Source organism: Pseudophryne corroboree, chromosome 6 (genome assembly GCF_028390025.1).
Source record: "Pseudophryne corroboree isolate aPseCor3 chromosome 6, aPseCor3.hap2, whole genome shotgun sequence".
Lineage (NCBI taxonomy): Eukaryota > Metazoa > Chordata > Amphibia > Anura > Myobatrachidae > Pseudophryne > Pseudophryne corroboree.
The window spans coordinates 679,757,024-679,777,029 of NC_086449.1; the positions used below are offsets into that span (position 1 = coordinate 679,757,024).

A 20,006-nucleotide genomic window follows, 5' to 3' on the forward strand; every position below is an offset into this window, starting at 1 on the left:
GACCGCAGTAAGCAGAGACCTCATCGCCAACCAGTTGGGTGTGCTTGAGTGACGCGGCACACTGTACTGGAAGCCTAATCAAGGGCATCCAGTGACGTGTCAAAATAAATAAATTAATAAAACAGGTTTAAATAGAATTAAAGAATAATAAATAAGTTTGTAAAAAGCAGAAGAAAAAAGTATTTTATAAAAGAAAATATATGCTGATACTTTATTAGTCACCACTATCGCCATACTGCAATATGCAAATGTCTAGTTGGGTTCAGTGTGTGTTTTCAGCAATTATAATATCAACAATGAGAACGGTGACACGGTAAGGTATGATGCCAACATGCTAAGAATGCAATTTGAAGCATTTTAACAGTGTCTGATATTTAGAGCTTCAAACATGATGCTAAAGCTGACATAGTAGAAATGCTTTAAATCGCATTATTAGTGTGTCGATATGCCTGATTGTAGAAATCGCAACCACATCCTGTCATAATAGCAAACAAGCCTAGGAAAGAGCAATGTCTCCTCTTATACTTCTGTGAACAGACAAGAGCATAATGCATGAGCATATTAGCATTCAATTCAATGATCCCAGGCTCAGCATTGCTCAATTTTCTTGATTGTACTCTAACACAACCTGTATTAAAACAATAGTGCCGGTATATGTCCTTTATCCGTTATAGTTGAACTTTTCTCTGAGTATGCCCAGTTGCGATCTCTTCTGCAGAATGGCATGCCAAGTGATGCGTCCAGCTCTACAAAACGGACGTAATTTATGCCTGCGGCTTTTGCGCAAAATGAGTTCAAGTGTAATAAGTGTATGTGTGTAAACACACCAGCTACCCTAGCACCTGATTGGCTGACACAGTCTAATGCAGGCATTTCTAAGTTGAGGTGTCATCAGGTAAATAATGGCAGCCAAATAAGTTTGAAATAACATTAACAACAATGTTGTTGTTGGAGTGTGCCTCATCTGCCTTATTCGGACTGGACAGCTGGTTTATCCATAACCTGAACTGTATAAATGTATAGACCTGCTGTACATATGACAGCCATGAATTATGATTGTTTTTTTTAAATAAAGTTGATTATTCAAAATGATCTTAATATTTAAAGTACAGAAAATTCCTGCTGTATTGAGATTATTAGATTAAATACAAATCCTCCTCTATGTTTTTTTCCCCCACATCATTGTTTCTATTGTTCACAAGTGATTGAAGGGCTGAATCAGATTTTTGGTATGGATTGCAATGCATTATTTGTGGCATACTCACAGTTCAGTCACATCTTTTGGTACATTTTTAGGGAGCAGTTTCAGTCCTTTGTTGCCACAGCGAACCACAGAGTCCACACAGATGCATTGTTCCGGGCAGCGTACTGTCGGAAGGCAGCTGTTTTCCTCGTTGCCTAGTATCAGCAATACAAATATGTTTTAAAAGTTTTAAATTTGCCAAAATAACAATGCAGATTATAATTTAAATGAAGTTATTTTTGGGAACATTATTCTGCTCAAACTAATGCTCCTATCACTTTTTCTACACCGTGAATGTATTGGATTTTTTTGAATATGCACAGGAGGACTTTGACTGTTGAATGATTATTCAACAGTCAAAGTCCTCCTGTCAGAGGAAGTGGTACTTGCCAATATTTGTTTGCTCATACGTTTAGATCTTGTGTGTCTGCACACACAGTGCCTCACTGAGGCAGAACAGAAAATTTTAGATATACAGTGCCTTGCTAAAGTATTCACCCCCTTTGCATTTTTCATGTTTTGTTGCCTCACAACCTGAAATTAAAATGGATTGTTTGAAGGTTTGCATCATTTCATTCACAGAACATGCCTACAACTTTGAAGATGTTTTTTTTTTATTGTGAAGCAAACAACAAATTGGACAAATAACCGAAAACTTCAGCGTGCATAACTATTCACCCCCCTAAAGTCAGTACTTTGTAGAACCACCTTTTGCGGCAATTACAGCTGTAAGTCGCTTTGGATAAGTCTCTATAAGCTTGCCACATCTTGCCACTGGGATTTTTGCCCATTCCTCAAGGCAAAACAGCTCCAGCTACTTCATGTTGGACAGTTTCCACTTGTGAACAGCAATCTTCAATTATGACCACAGAGTCTCAATTGCATTGAGATCTGGGTTTTGACTAGGCCATTCCAACACATTTAAATGTTTCCCCTTAAACCACTCGAGTGTTGCCTTAGCAGTATGCTTCGGGTTATTGCCCTGCTGGAAGGTAAACCTCCGTCCCAGTCTCAAATCACAGGCAGACAAACAGGTTTTGCTCAAGAATATCCCTGTATTTAGCACCATCCATCTTTCCCCTCGACTCAAAACAGTTTCCCAGTCCCTGCTGCTGAAAAACATCCCCACAGCGTGATGCTGCCACCACTATGTTTCCCTGTGGGGATGGTGTTCTTGGGGTGATGGGATGTGTTGGGTTTGCGCCAGACATAGCGTTTTCCTTGGTGGCCGAAAAGTAAAATTTTAGTCTCATCTGACTAGAGCACTTTCCTCCATACATTTGGGGAGTCGTCCACATGCCTTTTGGCAAACTCAAAACGTGCATTCTTATTTTTAACACTAAGTAATGGCTTTTTTCTGGCCACTCTTCCATAAAGCCCAGCTCTTTGGAGTGTACGGCTTATTGAGGTCACATGCGTAGATACACCAGTATCTGCTGTGGAACTCTGCAGCTACTTCAGAGTTACCTTTGATCTCTGTGCTACTTCTCTGATTTATGCCCTCCTTGCCCGGTCTGTGAGTTTTGGTGGCCGGCACTCTCTTGGCAGGTTTGTTGTGGTACCATGTTCTTTCCTTTTGAAGATGATGGATTTGATGGTGCTCCGGGGGATCATCAAAGCGATTGACCTCATACAGTCATAATGAGAATCCTTAACTTCTTGGACAAAGTTTGTCTCATGGAAGCTTACAGGAAGCATTCAGATCTGCTGTACAACGGGGTACAAAATACTTCTCTTTCAGGACTTACAGACCGCAAAGCGGAGAGAATTCTCACTATTATGTAAGCGTCTAGTTAAACTGGGTCACTATTTTGCTCTATTGTACTCGGCTAAATTACAGGTGGAAAATTATGGAAAATACAATTTTTCATTACTCCGCAAGCAGCCAAGAATTTTGTGGACTCTCGCACTTTACCATCCTTATCGCAGAAGGATGATGCGGATTGATCAATAGTGACTAGTCATAGTTCAGCAACAATTACTTGATTTAATTCAGGTTTACCATTATATATTTGTTACTGTTTTGGTATTAGCGGTCTTTATGGTATTGCAATAGTCTGTTTATCTTGTTGACGTCTGATTCATATCTACATTATTGGTGTCTGTTCATTGAGTTGTATTCTCCACTTGTGTGCTATTTCCTTTTTTTTCCTTTACCCTTTTACTCCTGACCCCTCCTCCCTCCTTCTCTTTCTGCCCGCTCTGGGCCTGTACGGGCCTGCCGTTCACCCTCCATTCCCTTCCTATTACTTAATTTCTCTTGTTATTGTAATGTATTGTTTTAAGGCGTTCCAATGGATCGCACAATTGGGTTCATTTAACATTTCAAACCTATTCACACACTGCTAATTTTTGGAGCTTCACACTGCTTACATTGTTTGTCTGCTGTTTTTTTCACAATGACATGGTGTTCTAGGCCATTGGTTTATCCTTTTTTCCTGCTCACTGGAACGGGTAATGATTTAGTCTCACGTTATAATTTTTGTAACACAGCAGGGCAGAAGTAGGTTAGTATGACTATATTGCATGTTGGTTTCACCTAAGAATACTGTTAAGAATACTGTCAAATTTGTCACATGGAATGTGGAAGAGTTGAATTCCCCCATTAAGCGGAAGAAGGTACTCACCTCCCTTAAGTGGCTGAAACCAGATGTGGCGTTTTTACAAGAAATGCACTGGAATTCGGTTGATTATAACACCATTTGACATAAATTGGATTGCGGACTGTAGGGCAGCTTCCTTTATGGCCAAACATAGGGGGGGGGGGTTGATCTTATTCCATAAACATCTTCATTACCAGACACGAGATATTGTGTTAGACCCCGAAGGGTGGTATATATTTATTAAATTGGTTTTGCACAATTGACTCTATACATTTGCTGCTATTTATGCTCCACCAGGCCCCAATGCTCCACCAGGCCCCAATGCTAGCTTTTTCACTGATATTTAGGCCAAATTGCAGGCTAGTGCTGAGGATGATATTGTATTGGGGGGACTTTAATTGTGTTCAAGCTCTAGGTCTAGTTAGGGCAACATCTTCTAGTGGGGGTAGGGGAGCACCTCCACCTTCTTTAACTTTGTTAATTGATTCAATGCAGCTTTGTGATCCCTGGAAATATCAAATCCCTACTTTATGTGATTCAATGTTTTATTCTCATCCTCCCCAATCTTCTTCTAGTATAGATTTTTCTGTTGATCTCTCGTACACTTTGTCAGCAGTTGGTGAAGTCTGGTATTGGACTTATTACCATGCCCAGTATGGTTTACCATAACCCTGCTTTGGTTTCCTTTAATTGGAGGTTACCAGCTTATCTGGAAAAGTAGAATGAATTTCGCACACATTTGGGGCCATTCTTAATTATGTTGATGACAATCTGGCACATGTCGATGACAATTTGTTTTGCGCTGCTTTGAAACCAGTGATGTGGGGCCAAATTAAAGAATATGTTACCAGGAAACAAAAATTATTTGCGACTAGATTATATGATCTCAGCCACAACTTGTCATAGGCTTATGATGCGCTTCTCTTATGTGACTCCCCAGAAACTAGACAGAGCTATACACGGCAAAACATCTTTACAATTCTTTGCGCAGTGAACAGGCTCAGTTTATGCATGATCATCAACGCAATATAAATGTGTCCTCATACATCTTGCCTCAATACGCTACGCAGCAGCAGATGCCTGGCGTGAGTGAGCTGACAGATCCTGTGCAACTCTGTTAGCGTCGGGCGTCTTTATTTGCTGAAAATGAGTCTTATTTGTATCACTTTGTGAATAGGATGCACAAGCAGACTCTGATAATATACAGCATGCCTATATTATGTGTCCGTCTGCGGCTGTATCTGCATATAAACATACGTTACAGTATTCTCTAGGAAACAATAGATATATAGATTATGTAAGGAAAGCTGTCAGAATGACAACATGGTAAAATACTGGGGAACACACCCCCCTTCCGAATCTAGGTTTTGTCTGAGCACACAGTATTATATTTGTCTTTAGAATGATCCATCTGTCAGACCACTGTAAAGAGTTCTACTCTGCTCCACCTTGGTAAGGATCTGGTTGCTTACCTTGTAATATTTATTACATTGGCTGTATGTTTATTTTTGCCCTCATATTAAAAAAAAATTAGCTATTCTGTTTACTTAAAATGTACCCTGATTGGAGGGGTGGTCTTCTGTATGCCGAATGTCGGGACCCCAGCGCACAGTATACCGGCGCCGGAATCCCGACACCCGGCATACCGACAACTATTCTCCCTCGTGGGGGTCCACGACCCCCCTGGAGGGAGAATAAAATAGTGTGGCGCGGGTAGCGCGGCGAGCGCAGCGAGCCAGCAAAGGGCTCCTTTGCGCTCGCCACGCTGTCGGTATGCTGGTCGCCGGGAGCCCGAGCGCCGGCATACCGTACTACACCCGATCGGAGCATACATTTTGCTTCTAGATGTATATGTTGTATTCTTTGCCATACCATTTGTTATTATGTTTTACTGTGCGTCATCTTTCAATAAAAGTATTTAAAAAAAGAAGAAAAAACAACTTGTGTCTCTTCACTAGATGGAGCCTGATTGAGCAATTCAAGTGTTGCTCCATTCGGTCATGCGCAGCCGCCGACGCTGACATTGCTGTTATGTTGTTCCGTAATTTTGACAGGCTGGTAGCTAGTCTATAATTAATATCAATAGTTGCTGGTGACATCTGACTGAACAATACATTATGGAGGATGCTCTCCTTCCTCTGTATTTTTGTAAATTATTTTGTTTAACAAGTGGAATGTGAGCTTTAAGCTCCATTGTGCATTCACGTACCGACTTACATATCCACGCAACTATACAGACTCTCCTGGCAAAACAGTAAATTAACTATTAACGTTCCAAACTGGTAACCCTCAGCTGCTTTAGTGACTTGGGATTTTTCTTTTCCCCGAAATTCACTCGATTAGAAAAATTAGACTTATTCCTGCAATGGAAGGGGAATGTTCATAAATAGACCCCATACTGTGACATGTTAAGATTCTTTAGATGTACATCATCTTTTTCCATTACACATTAATAAAAGTCAGATCTACAGTACGTAAAATGATCTAACGGGTTTTGTTTTGGCATGTCAATTATTTCAAGGTCACCCTTTTTGTGCTTTTGGTTGACTGTTCCTGTTACGGTGTGCTCTGTCAAATTAAGCAATTACACATTTTCACTTACACAAACCTTCTTTTACAAGTTTCCTCTTCTGAGCAAATGCTAACAATTTATTTCATATGCCAGACAACTGAAACGTGCAACCAGTGCCCCACTGAAAGTAGTGGTTACAGGAGAAGCTAATGACCACAATATTATACTGTTTTCCCAGCAGCAATTATGAGAGGGAGGCATGTGGCACATGAGTGGATGCTTCCACAGCTAATTAATCACATTTTTCCTAGTGCTGCTTAACCAAAAGACATCAGCCATAGGGCCTAATTCAGACCTGATCGTAGCAGCAACTGTGTTAGCAGATGGGCAAAACCATGTGCACTGCAGGGGGAGGCAGATATAACATGTGCAGAGAGAGATAGATTTGGATGGGGTGTGTTAAAACTGAAATCTAAACTGCAGTGTAAAAATAAAGCAGCCAGTATTTACCCTGCACAGAAACAATACAACCCACCCAAATCTAACTCTCCCTGCACATGTTATATCTGCCCAACCCCCCCCCCCCCCCCCCCATCTGCTAACAAAGTTGCCCATCTGCTAACAAAGTTGCTGCTACGATCAGGTATGAATTAGGCCCATACACTGATGGAAATGTATTTAGCATTGCAACTAGTAAATCCTGCTGACCAGAATTCTTCATTATTGCCTCCTCCATTTACGTGGTCAAACCAAGACCTTGTATTCTGTTGCTGCGTAAAGTAGGGACGACATTTGAGTATAGATTGAATCCAATTCATTGAAGCATTTTAGAGAAAGCCCCCCATTTACCAAGTAGAGTGTCCGCACCCACATCCTTTGCCCTACAAGATCCCTTGAATGCAGCAGCAATCTTTGCACCCTCTTTGGAGAGTGCTCTCCACTTCTCAATGATCCCAGGATGCTGATGGTGAATTTACCCTAATTTTATGGATTTATTTCCTCCAATGAAGCGCAGCCAGGAACAATTCATATTTTCTTAAAGAGTCATTTTGTTTTGTCTAAATCTATGTAATGTTTGGCAAACATGTCACCAACCATCACAAGCAGATTTTACCTTAACAGAACTAAAGGTCACTAATCTTGAGCCCTTTTTGAATTTGTACAGGATACGCAAGAAATCAGGAATACAGAGTTGACATGTTTTAAGAAACAATTACATTTAAGTAGTCTGTATATTCCACTTAACAAATATATTTCCAGTGAACTGTCAATCAATCTTGGAACAAACCACAAGCGTACAACTTGGTTTTTCAAATGTGTGTTCAGTTCCTATAACAACTAAATACAGCACTATAGTGCCTCACTTTCTTGGAAATGTCTATCCACAGCCACCAAACAGAAACAAATTGCAGTTCTAAGAAAATAGACCTAACTAAGACATAATGCTTCTGCCAAGTGAATAAGGAAAACATCACTGTTTTCCTCAGCAGGTCACAATTTTCGATTTTCAATGCTACTGTGTGGTTGTAAGGCATTCCCAGGAAAATGAAGCCTTATTTTTAAACCACTATATAGTAAGGCACTGACTACTGCTTATTTTCCAATGTCTTGCATGAAAGGTGGCACATGTCTGGCTAGTTGTAAGTTTAGCGCAATATATAGAGCTCTCTCATGTCCTAAACGCCTCCTTTCAAATCTCCCATAGTTTGAGCTGTTAAATAACAATGATAAATCAGCAAAAAGGAGTGCATTGGAAGGAGCACTGCCAGTCAAACACTACATTTTAATTGAACGGTTCCATTCCCTTAGCGAGTTCTGGGACCTGCATAAAGAAAACGTTTCTCCAAGGCTCCAGCAACATAGAACCGGAGGAGTCCCAGGAAACACTGCTTCACCTGCTTCCTCAGGGCTCGCTAATGGGAAGAAGCAGCTCAGGTAAACTGAATGAATGGAGAATAGCTTTTAAATTATAAAACAAATGTATTGAAATACAATGGGCCTGATATGAGCCGTCATCTTGAAGATGATGATGACTGCAGTTTTAATGTACCGTAGTTTTCTAATAAAATAATAAACACAAAATAGTTGTTGTCAGCACCAGTATTCCTAGGCAAGACTAGAAGAAGAACAAACAGAAAAAAACATTGTGGCCCTCCTAAACAGTCGCTGCAAGAAGTAGGATACGACAGGTTGTGCTAGGCACCTTATACCAGGGAAACCATAATGTCTTCCAGCCTGACCTGTTCAGCACAGAACTAAAATGACTTGTGGAATCAAGTCTGCAAAAAAGCCATGCTGAAATCACAAAGGCTCATTCCACACACCTACTTTTACCGCTAGCAATATTAAAAAATTTTTTTTGTTTTAGCTGATGAACTAGGGGTCCCAGCTATCCCTGTCATACCAAACAACTTGGTAATGCTGAAACTTGTAGAACTACACCTCCAGCAAACCTTTGGCTACCAGAGCAGAATTATAAGCACCAGCATGCTCCGGAAATCGATGACCTGCTGGGGACTTTAGTTGATATGTAAAAGAAAACACATTAAAACAGACAAAGACAGATAAATGCTTTATTGCAAACAAAGCAACATTTTATTTCTCACCTGCGGAAGAGGTGCATGCAATTTCTCTTTGCATGTATGCATTTATTTATTTAAACCACTATAAAGATCTTTGCTGACGATAGTAATTTTTAGGATGGTTATTTGTGTCAGCCCTCGTGCGCCAGCAAGTGCAATTCTTACTGACAGGTGTAAAGACATCTCTGTATAAGCAGCATTTGTGAGCAATTACTGTACTGGGGTATCCAGATGGAATATAGCCAGTAAATAGACAGTCGACAATAGACACCAGATGGTCAATAAATCAAAAGGTCGACATTTAAATGGTTGACATGGACTTATGTTGACTGGTTTAAAAGGTCGATGCATAAAAGGGCAACAAATGTTTTTCCATGATTTAAAAAAAATATATTTTTTAGGGTTAGGGGTTAGGCTTAGGGTTAAGTACTTGGGACAGGGTTAGGGCTAGGCTGCCAGAGGGGACGGTTAGGGTTAGGCACTTGGCGTAGAGTTAGGGTTAGGCTGCAGACGGGGACAAGTAGGGTAAGGCACCAGGTGGAGGGTTAGGGTTTGGCACAGGGTTAGGTTTAGGGTTAAAATACAAAAAAACAAAAAAGGTGTCTACTTTTTTCAGTGTCGACTATTTACATGTCAACACATGACCATGTCGGCCTAAGTCCATGTTGACCATTTATATGTTGACCTTTTGGCCCTGTCGACCTATTGAATGTCTCTATATACTGTCGATCTTTTAATACGCACCCCTGTGCTTGGACTGCGTGAGATCACCCATTGCCTACTCTGCAAAACCTCTCCAGGTGTAAGGAGTCCTAACTTAGTGCTATAAGCCACTGTGCCTTCTCACATGTTCATGTCACATCTTTGTGAGCAGGGCCAGAGTGAATTCACACAATTTACGAAAGAGAAATCAAAGTGGCCCAAAATTTTAACTAGTACCATTTAAAAACAAAAAAAATGTAAACCTCTACCAACCTCTGCCGTGATTTTCTTAATTTCACCCCTGAATATATTAACTTATGTCGTTGGAGAAAACTATCACATAAGGTCCATACACATTGGGCAAGCGTGTATGCTGGGCGATGATGTGAACATCACTGGCAGGAAAATAGATCAGTGCCTACACACTGAGCGATTTTCCCTGTGCCCAGTGATGCTCACGGGGAATGAACCACTAACCACAGTAGGAGACTCTGGAAAGTGCTTCACTCGGCTGGTAAAACAGCCGGACGGACAGCGATGATGTGGGAGCGCGCATCACACTCACCGCCCGGTTATACACACTGCTCAAAACGCCAAAAGTGAGCTACTTTGGGCTCAAAATCGGCTAGTGTGAATGGACCTATAGTAAAAACGAAAGATGCTTACAAATTGTGTTTCCAAACCATAAAGATAAACTTATTTATTGTTGAATTAATATACAAATAGCTATAAATGATTACTACTGCCTTACCATCACATGTAAAATCCTGGATAGCCACATCTTGAATTGGAATTTCCTTTAAGAAATAAGGTTTCTGACAACGTGGATTTCCGCTCACAACCCTCTTTTTTCTAAGCCATTTTCCAAGCCATGCAAGGTGACAGTTACAATTAAAAGGATTCGACAGCAGGTTGCTAAACAAAATAAAAATAATTAATAATAATCAAAAATAATTAATACAGACATATAACTTGTACTCGGTTATCTCTTACATTTGCAACCAATTAAGAATCAAATTACCTTAGGAACACACATAAAATGAGGTGTTTGAAGTGACAATATGGTAAATGTACCTGAAGTTTAAGGTCATTTAATAGGTTTAACTGAATTTTAGCACTAATTTCAGATGTTTTCTGCTGTATTTAATAAAATCTAAATAATACAAATACACTTAGTATGTCCCTGGCCTGTACTTTATTAAATAGTGGCAAAAAGCATATAAATAAAATGATGGCTCTGTTTCCCCCATCTCTCTGTGTTGGTTATGTTATGCCAGGTGCCGGGATCCCGGAAGTCAGCATACCCACACCGGGATCCCGGCAGCAGAATGCCAGTGGGGTGGGGATGAGCGCAACAAAGCCCTTTGTGGGCTCACTGCGCACGCCACGCAGGTTGTATACCCACTCTATGGGTGTCATGGACACCAACGAGTGGGAATAAACCCTGTAAGTCGACATTCCAACTGCAGGCATTTTCAGCGTTCGGGATCCCGGCGTCAGCATGCTGACTGCCGGGATCCCAAGCACCGGTAACATAACCGCATCCCATCTCTCTCATGTTGCAAACACACAAGGGACACAATAACAGATAACAGATACACACAGAAGGGACACGCAGACACACGCAGCCAGGCAGAGAGTGAGAATAGAAACTTGCAGAGGCACCAGTTGTCTTCCAGAAGGGAAGGAAGCATGTACTAATGACCCAGATGAAGACTTTGCTGGAGGCCTGGGTCCACCACTGCTTGCGAAGGGAGGGAGCGATCACACTGATCACATCCCACCTGGATCTGCCCCTGGCTGAGGAGAACATGGCACCTCCCCCTCTGCAGATCACGACACCGCATTGCATCACCCAGAATACTATCATTTTTCATAGGGGTTTTTTAGGTGGCGTGACCACACCTCCTCAGATTAGGCCATGGCCCTTGAATTACCTGGGCCCGGCCCCACACTTTACGACCCAACTGACTACTGAATCTATCAGTAAATTTTATCAAAAAGATTCAGTATTCTTAGTGCTTAGAGTGTGCACCTGAATTTCCTCATGCTGGGATGTGTAGTTCCACAGTAGCTGGAGGGCCGCAGGTTGAAGACCCATGATAAAAAGTATATAAAAAATGCAAATAATATTACCGTATATACTCGAGTATAAGTCGACCCGAATATAAGCTGAGGCACCTAATTTTACCACAAAAACCTGGGAAAACTTTTTGCCTCGAGTATAAGCCTAGGGTGGGAAATGCAGCTCTAGCCGTACACAGCCATCAGTGCCAGATATGCCCTCATACTGCCAGATATGCCCCCACAGTGCCAGATATGCCCTCATACTGCCAGATATGCCCCACAGTGCCTGATGTGCCAGATATGCCCTCATGCTGCCAGATATGCCCCACAGTGCCAGATGTGTTTTTTTGCCCTTTAACTAGACCTTCTCTGGCTCCCCTTCCCTTTCAGAATCCATTTCAAGCTTCTCACACTTGCTTACAAAGCCCTCACCCACTCCTCTCCCATCTACATCTCTGACCTTATCTCCCTTTACACTCCCACCCGTCCTCTTCGCTCTGCTAATGCATGCCGACTCTCCTGCCTACGGATTACTTCCTCCCACTCCTACCTCCAAGATTTTTAACGTGCTGCACCACTTCTCTGGAATTCCCTACCTCTCCCCCTCAGACTCTCCACCTCTCTACAAAACTTCAAACGGGCTCTCAAGACACACTTCTTCACCAAACCCAGCCAAATCTCATCCTAAACCTCTTTTCCACGCTCTCTATGTACCCCATCTGTGTCACCCGTCTGTCTACCCCTCCCCTTTAGAATGTAAGCTCTCACGAGCAGGGCCCTCTTCCTTCATGTGCTTACCCTTTTCTTACTTTAATAATCTTCAGCTGCACCAAATCCAGCAGTCTTCTGCCACCTGATACTTATTCCAGTGTCATCTGCTGATGTAACTATGTTTATTTACCCTGTACTTGTCCTATACTGTCATCAACTGTAAGTTGCTGTTTTCCTGCTTGATTATTTGTTTATGTACTCTGTAATTGGGCACTGCGGAACCCTTGTGGCGCCATATACATAAAGGATAATAATAATAATAATACTGCCAGATATGCCCCACAGTGCCAGATATGCCCTCATACTGCCAGATATGCCCCCACACTGCCAGATATGCCCTCATACTGCCAGATATGCCCCACAGTGCCTGATGTGCCAGATATGCCCTCATGCTGCCAGATATGCCCCACAGTGCCAGATATGCCCTCATGCTGCCAGATATGCCCACAGTGCCAGATATGCCCTCATGCTGCCAGATATGCCCCACAGTGCCAGATGTGCCCCACAGTGCCTGATGTGCCAGATATGCCCTCATGCTGCCAAATATGCCCCACAGTGCCAGATGTGCCAGATATGCCCTCATAGTGCCAGATATGCCCCCTCATAGTGCCAGATAAGTCCCCTCAGTGCCACATATGTCCGCCCCCCCCAAGTGCCAAATATGCTCCCCCAGTGCCTGTTACTTACCCTCTGTCGCTCCCGCGCTGTCTTCTGAAGGAGGCTTATACTCGAGTCAGTGCAGGGAGAGGAGTGTGAAGGAGGGACACGGAGCGCACAGCGCGCGCCTCTCCTGTGTCCCTCCCGCATCTCCGGCGGCCGCGGCTGGTCTATTCAAGGAAGTGCCGGTTCGTGAGCCAATCAGAGCTCACGAACGGGTACTTCCTTTAATAGACCCGCCGCTGCCGCCGGAGGGACACAGGAGAGGTGCGCGCTGTGCGCTCCGTGTCCCTCCTTCACACTACTCTCCCTGCACTGACTCGAGTATAAGCCGAAGGGGCTTTTTCAGCACAAAAAAAAGTGCTGAAAAAGTCGGCTTATACTCGAGTATATACGGTATATAAATATCTTCTCTGTATTATTATAATCATTTTTATAGTCAAAACTGTCTATGGCAGGTAATGCACTGCCAACCTTTATCGCACATCTCTGATCAAAACGCACCAAATTTCCAGCAGCACGTATATACTGCTGCACCAGTGTATAATGCCCACATGCTTCCTTAGGACATAACTATATATTTGATATTTTGATATTGAAAAGGTGTATGTATGACATTCAACAAATGTACTGTTTCAATAAACAAAATATAATACATTCTTAAGACATTTTCCATCTTTGAGCAGTATTTTCAGCAAAAAAAACCCATCTACTGTATATACCATATACTGAAACACTCTAATGTAGCCTTCTTTTGTGGTAAATAGGTCTGAAAGCGATTGTCATGGAAACAGATTGTGTGGACAACAACATTTACCATCACTAGTTTCACATAAGGAATCCATCTGTAAAATGTTTCCTATGATAACCAATTTACAGATCCTAAGACACTAAAACAGACAGTATTCTAAAATACATCCTACAGTGCCCATATGATCATCTCTTGGGAACTTTTAAACATTTGCTGTAGGTAAGAGAAATCTAACAAAAATCATGCAATTTAAAAAATTACCAGTGATATTAGAAATATTTATTTTTATTTTCTTCTAGGTCACATATTATTATGCTCTGATCTAAAATCTTGTGGAGTATTTCATTAAAAAATGTCCAGTACATCATACAGGTTTAGAGATCTATAATATTAAAAGATGAACGAATGTTCTGTAATGTGTTAATGATGAACAGTTTGTTCTATTAATACTGGAAATTCATATGTGCATATATGATTAGAATAAGACAAATAATATCCATTAGATGTACATTCAGGTCATACACTGTTTGAGAGTTTATGGGCCCATGTTCCAGTTTTTGCACCCCCCTCTTCCTTCCATCCCAGACATATACTTTGGCACCTGCGCAAAAGATGGGTGTGGTATGGAAGGTAGATAGTAACTAGATCAACAGTGTCTAAGTCGACCACTATTGGTCGACAGTAACTAGGTCGATAGGGATGCTAGGTCGACAGGGTCTCTAGGTCAACATGACGTTTTTATGGGTTTTTCGTGTCGTTTTCTTCGTAGAGTGACCGGGAACCCCAATTAGTGCACCGTGTCCGCTCGCCATGCTTTGGGCAGGTTACCGTTCCCAATTGTAGTCCATGTGGATCGTTAAGTATGAAAAGGTTAAAAAAAAGAAAAAAACTCATGAAAAACTCATGTCGACCTTTTGACCTGTTGACCTAGAACATGTCGACCTAGAGACCCTGTCGACCAATAGTGGTCAACCTAGATAGCATCGACCTAGTTACTGTCGACCTAGAGACCGGATCCCGCAGAATATAGCACATAGTCCGGCACTGTGTCTGAGTATTTGCTCTCTTCTGTACAGGCACTGGCTGTCGTATTTCCGAATCACTCTTAAGATGCAACTAGGGGACTGACTGGTCTGACTGGACTGAATGGTCCCATTATCGAAAGTGCCAATACCTATCCAATACAGATAAGACACTAATTTAGGTCTTTAACCACTTAACTGACAGGGTTTTTTATGAGTGAATTAGGTGAAGAACATTAATTTATCCGTATCCAAAATGACTTTAGTAAAAAAAAATAAAAAAAAATAAAAAAAAAAATATATATATATATATATATAGGGAACATCGCAACCATCGGAAACATTGCGACCATCGCAGATCTTATTTTGAAAACAGGGCCAGCCCCCAGGTATACAGGGGGGGTCTGGGGGTGGCTTGGGGGGGGGGTTAATTTACACTGCCCAGCGGCTGCTATTATCTGAAGCCGCTGGAGGGAGGGTCCTGCCGTGCTGACCGGTCAGCAGTGACGGCGGCACGGCAATCAGTAGGGACGAGTGCTGGGAGGCAGAGGGACCTTCTTTGCCGCTGCTAACACTTTTTATCTGACTGGACGCACCCTGTGCGACCAGGTCAGATAAGACACTTGCAGGCATGGTCGCATCGGATGCAACCATGCAAGGCAAGGGGTTAAATACAATCTTGGGCAGTAATTATTTTTAACTCACCCTATTCATTTACCACAATCCATGATAACCAGTTTGTAATTTAATAGTAACTGCAAGCACTTACATTGTGGACAAAGAAACCAAGGTGTTAAATGCTCCTGGTGTAATAGTTGTAATTCGGTTATCATAAAGAGAAAGGAGTCTCACAGAACTCAGACCAGTGAATGTGTCGTTATTGATGCAGGTCATTAAGTTACTCCGGAGCATTCTACAAAAAAATAAAGCACACAATATAATGTCAAAATATGTTTTTACCCATGCTATTGGAACCCAAATGCTAGACACAACTGAATTAAAGTGTGGTCTGTATGAATTTAAGATTGTGAAAGTCTCCCATACAGACCTTACTGTGGTTAAAAGCAGCAACAACTGTGAGACAAACCCAGAACCCACACAGATTCAAAAACAGAATACTGGAGCATACCAGGAGAATATACAGTATGAGAGAAGACCAGAAGAACATACAATGGGGTAAATTTACTAAGGTGGGAGATTTTTAGAACTGGTGATGTTGCCCATGGCAACCAATCAGATTCTTCTTACCATTTATCTAGCTGCTTCTAGCAGATAATAGATATAATCTGATTGGTTGCTATGGGCAACATCACCAGTTCTAAAAATCTCCCACCTTAGTAAATTTACCCCAATGAGAGAAGAGCAGGAGAACATACAATGAGAGAAGAGCAGGAGAACATACAATGAGAGAAGAGCAGGAGAACATACAATGAGAGAAGAGCAGGAGAACATACAATGAGAGAAGAGCAGAAGAACATACAATGAGAGAAGAGCAGGAGAACATACAATGAGAGAAGAGCAGGAGAACATACAATGAGAGAAGAGCAGGAGAACATACAATGAGAGAAGAGCAGGAGAACATACAATGAGAGAAGAGCAGGAGAACATACAATGAGAGAAGAGCAGAAGAACATACAATGAGAGAAGAGCAGGAGAACATACAATGAGAGAAGAGCAGGAGAACATACAATGAGAGAAGAGCAGGACAACATACACCATTGAAAACCAGGAGAATATACAGTAAGAGAAGACCAGGAGAACATACAACCATTGAAGACCAGGAGAACATACAATGAGAGAAGACCAGGAGAACATACAATGAGAGAAGACCAGGAGAATATACAATGAGAGAAGACCAGGGGAACGTACACTGGGAGCTGAAATTAAAGGACAAAAAAATCCAAACAGTTTTCATAGTTGTCAGAATCCCCACAGTATACAGTTTTGCTGGCTCCAAGAAAATAATTAGTTCTACTATAAGCAACACATTTACCTCCTGTTAAAATAACTTAGAAGCATTGGGGTTCATTCCGAGTTGATCGCTAGCTGCATTAGTTCGCTGTGCAGCGATGAGGCAAAAAAAACAGAACTTCTGCGCATGCGTATGCGGCGCAATGCGCACGCGCAAAGTAATATTACAACGAACAATGTAGTTTCACACAAGGTCTAGCAAAGCTTTCCAGTCGCACTTCTGGCCGCAGAGTGATTGACATGAAGTGGGCGTTTCTGGGTGTGTTCGGAAAAACGCAGACGTGACAGGAAAAACGCAGGCGCGGCTGGATGAACGCAGGGCGTGTTTGTGACGTCAAAACAGGAACTCAACAGTCTGAAGTCATCGCAAGCGCTGAGTAGGTATTGAGCTACTCTAATATTGCACCAAAAAATTATGCCGCCGCTCTGCGATCCTTTCGTTCGCACTTCTGCTAAGCTAAAATACACTCCCAGTGGGAGGCGGCATAGCGTTTGCACGGCTGCTAAAAACTGCTAGCGAGCGATCAACTCGGAATGACACCCAGTGCAAAAGACTGTCCATCATGTATCACCTCTTCTAGATCTGTTAATGTTTGTTTCATAATTCCTTCATTATCACAAACAATTTCAGCCAACAATCTTTAAGTGTTTGCACTGCATAAAAGGAGATTTATGGTAGACTTACCATAGTTAAATCTCTTTCTGCGAGGTACACTGGATTCCACAGGGAATAACATCGGGGTGTAGAGTTGGATCTTGATCCGAGGCACCAACAGGCTAAAGCTTTGACTGTTCCCAGGATGCATTGCACCGCCTCCTCTATAGCCCCGCCTCCAGGCACTGGAGCTCAGTTTCGTTAACCAGTCCAATGCAGTAGCAGGTAAAAGAGATGGCAGATGTTAGTCACATAGAACTACAGGAGAAGGGAATAGCGGCTAATGCCATACAAACCCAAAGAAGCTTAGTGCGTCAGGGTGGGCACCCTGTGGAATCCAGTGTACCTCGCTGAAAGAGATTTAACTATGGTAAGTCTACCATAAATCTCCTTTTCTGCACACTGGTATTCCACAGGGAATAACATCGGGGATGTCCTAAAGCAGTTCCTCATGGGAGGGGACGCACTGTAGCGGGTACAAGAACCCGACATCCAAAGAAGTATCCTGGGAGGAGGACGTATCAAAGGCATAGAACCTGAAGAACGTGTTCACTGAGGACCACGTAGCCGCCTTGCACAATTGTTCAGCGGACGCGCCACGGCGGGCCGCCCAAGAAAGTACAACAGACCGAGTAGAATTGGCTTTGATAGCAGCAGGAGCTGGGAGACCAGCCTGCGCATAGGCTTGTGCAATCACCATTCTAATCCATCTGGCTAAGGTCTGCTTATTCGCAGGCCAGCCACGTTTGTGAAAACCAAAAAGTTTAAAAAGAATATCTGACCTCCTGAGGGAGGCAGTCCTCTCTATGTAAATATGGAGATCCCGTACAACATCGAAAGACCGCTCTTTGGAGGACAAACCAGAAGAGATAAAGGCCGGAACCACAATCTCCTGGTTAAGATGAAAAGATGATACCATCCTAGGTAGATAACTATTGCGAGTTCTACGAACTGCCCGGTCACGGTGAAAAATCAGAAAGGGTGGACGACCCTCCTAGCAGAGGCAATAGCCAGCAGAAACATAACCTTAAGAGTAAGATATTTAAGGTCCACACACTCAAGAGGTTCAAATGGAGACTCTTGTAGGGCATTCAAAACAACAGACTGATCCCATGGAGCCACTGTTGAGACACAGGGAGGTTGAATCCGTAAAACACCCTGAGTGAAAGTATGAACGTCCGGGAGAGACGCAATTTTCCTCTGAAACCACACCAACAAGACTGAAATATGAACCTTAAGAGATGCCAGACGAAGGCCTACGTCCAGGCCCTGTTGCAGAAAAGCCAAAAGTCTGGAAATTTTTAAAGTATATGCATCATAATTCTCACACCAGGTGAAGTAAGAATTCCAGACCCTATGATAAATCCGTGCAGAAGCCGGTTTACAGGCTTTCAACATAGTTTGAATAATCGCCTCAGAGAATCCCTTGGCCCTCAGTCATTGGCGTTTCTACAATGGGTGCGGTGCACATGGGCCCCTGGGTCCAGGGGGGCCCACACCGCACCCATTGCACCCATTTTAATGCTTACATCTCCGGAGTCCAGCGCTGGGAGCTGCAATCGCAGGGTAAATCGCCACCAAAATGGCCGCCGCGCATGCGCGGTAACCAAATTGGTCTCCGGATCATGGCGGCCGCCATGTTTCCGGAGACCTGCGCATGCGCAGTATCTACAGCGCCGTACAGAGGAGAGGGCCCCGGAGGTGCACACGGGCCCCCTCCTCTGTAGAAACACCCCTGCCCTCAGGAGTGAAGCTTTAAGAGCCACGCCGTCAAAGCCAGTCTGGCCAGGTCCGGATAGACACAAGGGCCCTGAACGAGGTGGTCTGGGCGTTGAGGAAGTAGAAAAGGATGCTCTATCGAGAGACCCTGCAGGTCTGAGAACCAATGCCGTCTGGGCCATGCTGGAGCGACTAGGAGTAGTAATTCCTCTTTCTTGCTTGAACTTCTGCAGTACCCTGGGCAGGAGTGACACTGGAGGGAACACGTATGGCAGCCGAAAGGTCCATGGAATTGCCGGTGAGTCCACGAACGCTACTTGAGGATCCCTTGTCCTTGCTCCGAAGACCGGAACGTTGTGATTGTGTCGAGACGCCATCAGGGCTACATCTGGTAGACCCCACTTGTCCACTAGGAGTTGAAAGAATTCCAAATGAAGACTCCACTCCCCGGAGTGAACGTCCTGATGACTGAGGAAATCCGCTTCCCAGTTGAGGACTCCGGGAATGAACACTGTTGATATTGCTGGCAGATGGCGTTCTGCCCAACGGAGGATATTTGATACTTCCAGTATTGCCATGCGGCTTTGAGTGCCACCTTGATGAATTATGTACGCCACCATGGTGGAGTTATCTGATTGTACTTGAACAGGCCTGTTCTGTATTAGAGGCAGGGCCAATGTCAACACATTGAACACTGCCCGCAATTCCAGAATGTTTATCGGGAGGAGAGATTCCTCCCTGGTCCACCAAC

The 20,006-nt window shown here is 43.0% G+C and overlaps 1 protein-coding gene across 3 annotated transcripts in view; it reads right to left on the bottom strand.

Annotated features, from left to right (window-relative positions):
* The window catches only part of SLIT3 (slit guidance ligand 3), a 1,129,203-nt gene that overhangs the window by 133,911 nt on the left and 975,286 nt on the right, over nt 1-20,006 (bottom strand). For all 3 annotated transcript variants that reach the window (XM_063928289.1, XM_063928288.1, XM_063928290.1), the window contains 3 exons: nt 15,680-15,823; nt 10,394-10,557; nt 1,266-1,398 (listed from right to left, as the gene is read on the bottom strand). In XM_063928289.1, the coding sequence (XP_063784359.1) occupies nt 1,266-1,398; nt 10,394-10,557; nt 15,680-15,823 (441 nt within the window). The remainder of the gene's footprint in view (nt 1-1,265; nt 1,399-10,393; nt 10,558-15,679; nt 15,824-20,006) is intronic.